Raw genomic sequence first — 3,011 nt, 5'->3', positions numbered from 1 at the left:
AGTTTGTCCAACTGCAAACTGGTCGACGGAATTAGCGGTGACAACGTAATGATATGGGCTGCATTCTCCAACACTGATAGAACAAACCGGTTGGAGGTGTAAGACAAATGAATAGCCCAACGTTGTTGTGATGAAATCCGTCAGCCGCTAGAGAGATCTTTACTCGTCGCTGATCCAAACAGTTATCCATCGCTGGTAAGGGCGTACTCTGCGTGCTTGACTGTCGCAGTTGACGATGATGTTGCTGCAAAAAAACCCTCGGACATGCCACCTGACGTGGAATTGGGGCTGTTGTTGAGAATTTGATCAACTGATCAATTGATTCGATTGGGGACGAGTCTTCTTGCAAGTTATAGGAAGGAGTGAGTGGTGTCGAATATTCTTGCTAAGCTCAAACGCAGTCATGTAATCAGCGCCATCGATATTTACAAATAGCGTCTCAACCACACGCGACAGGCAGCATCATCTGCTCAACTACAACTGCCACGACTACCATGACTACCATCATCACAGCCACAGCAAGAGTATTCGTCTTCTGTTATGACATGCACAGTTACAATACCACAAGAAACTGGTACTTCTGCTACCAATGCGACAACTACTACTACTACTACTACTACTTCTACTACCATTACTACAACTGCTACTACTACCACTGCTGCTACTACTACTACTACTATTACTACTACCACTACCACTACTACAACTGCTACTGCTACTACTACTGCTACTGCTACTATTGCTACTGCTACTACTACTACTACCACTGCTACTACTGCTGCTGCTGCTGCTACTACCACTGCTACTACTACAACTGCTTCGACTACCATCAACACAGCCACAGCAAGAGTATTCGTCTTCTGTTATGACATGCACAGTTACAATACCACAAGAAACTGGTACTTCTGCTACCAATGCGACAACTACTACTACTACTACTACTACTTCTACTACCATTACTACAACTGCTACTACTACCACTGCTGCTACTACTACTACTACTATTACTACTACGACTTCCACTACTACAACTGCTACTGCTACTGCTACTACTACTGCTACTGCTACTATTGCTACTGCTACTACTACTACTACCACTGCTACTACTGCTGCTGCTGCTACTACTCCTGCTACTCCTACTACCACTGCTACTACTACTACTGCTACTACTACAACTACTACCACTAGTACTGCTACTACTACTACTACTACCGCTGCTACTACTACTACTGCTGCTACTACTACTACTACTACTCCTACTACCACTACTACCGCTGCTACTACTACTGCTATTACTACCACTACTACTACCACTACTACCACTGCTCCTGCTACTACTACTACTACTACTGCTACTACTACTACTACCACTGCTACTACTACTACTGCTGCTACTACTAATACTACTACTACTACTGCTACTCCTACTACCACTACTACCACTGCTACTACTACCACTGCTACTACTACAACTGCTTCGACTACCATCAACACAGCCACAGCAAGACTATTCGTCTTCTGTTATGACATGCACAGTTACAATACCACAAGAAACTGGTACTTCTGCTACCACTGCGACAACTACTACTACTACCACTACTACTACTACTACTATTACTACTACCACTACCACTACTACCACTGCTACTGCTACTGCTACTACTACTACCACTGCTACTGCTACTGCTACTGCTACTATTGCTACTGCAAATACTACTACTACCACTGCTACTACTACTACTACTACTACTATTACTACTACTACTACCACTACTACCACTGCTACTGCTACTACTACTACCACTGCTACTACTGCTGCTGCTACTACCACTGCTACTACTACTACTGCTACTACTACTCCTGCTACTCCTACTACCACTGCTATTACTACCACTGCTATTACTACCACTGCTACTACTACCACTACTACTACTGCTACTGCTACCACTACTACCACTACTAACACTAGTACTGCTACTACTACTACTACTACTACTACCACTGCAACTACTACTACTACTACCACTACTGCTACTACTACTACTACTACTACTACTACTACTACTACTCCTACTACCACTACTACCGCTGCTACTACTACTGCTATTACTACCACTACTACTACCATTACTATTACTACTACTGCTACTACTACTGCTACTACTACCACTGCCACTGCTACTACTACTACCGCTACTACTACTACTACTACTACTACTACTACTGCTACTCCTACTACCACTACAACCACTGCTACTACTACCACTGCTACTACTACTACTGCTACTACTACCACTACTACTACCACTGCTATTACTACTACTTCTACCACTACCACCGCTACTACTGCCACTGCTGCTACTACTACTACTACTCTCCTACTTCTACTACTACACTACTACTACTACCACTACTACTACTTCTACTACTACTACTACTACTACTATTACACACGCACGTTAATGTGATTCATACACACACACATTAATGTGATTCATACACGAGCACATTAATGTGATTCATACACATGCACATTAATGTGATTCATACACAAGCACGTTATTGTGATTCATACACAAGCACATTATTGTGATTCATACACAAGCACATTATTGTGATTCATACACACGCCCGTTAATGTGATTTATACACAAGCACATTATTGTGATTCATACACACGCCCGTTAATGTGATTTATACACAAGCACATTATTGTGATTCATACACACTCCCGTTAATGTGATTTATACACAAGCACATTGGTCCGAGAGGTTCGACTTACGGCTGTTCGTGATCTCCAACTATTGGAAATACGCTCATGTTCGTGATCTCCTACTATAGAAAATACAGTCATGTTCGTGATCTCCTACTATTGAAAATACAGTCATGTTCGTGATCTCCTACTATAGAAAATACAGTCATGTTCGTGATCTCCTACTATTGGAAATACAGTCATGTTCGTGATCCCCAACTATTGGAAATACAGTCAATCACCATCTTTACAGCCGAGT

General features: G+C 42.3%; 1 protein-coding gene across 1 annotated transcript; it reads left to right on the top strand.

The window, feature by feature from the left end:
- Positions 1 to 1,156: 1,156 nt before the first annotated feature.
- LOC125377373 (integumentary mucin C.1-like) lies at positions 1,157 to 2,249 on the top strand (the record flags this gene model as incomplete). The annotated part of the gene is made up of 2 exons (XM_048390431.1): positions 1,157 to 1,435; positions 1,983 to 2,249. Coding segments are annotated over 2 exons (546 nt in total), but the record flags the coding sequence as incomplete, so codon positions are not given.
- Between the last annotated feature and the right edge of the window lie 762 nt (positions 2,250 to 3,011).

Source organism: Haliotis rufescens, unplaced genomic scaffold (genome assembly GCF_023055435.1).
Source record: "Haliotis rufescens isolate VD_foot unplaced genomic scaffold, xgHalRufe1.0.p SCAF_9, whole genome shotgun sequence".
Classification (NCBI taxonomy): Eukaryota; Metazoa; Mollusca; class Gastropoda; order Lepetellida; family Haliotidae; genus Haliotis; species Haliotis rufescens.
This window is presented reverse-complemented; position numbering and strand designations above follow the sequence as displayed.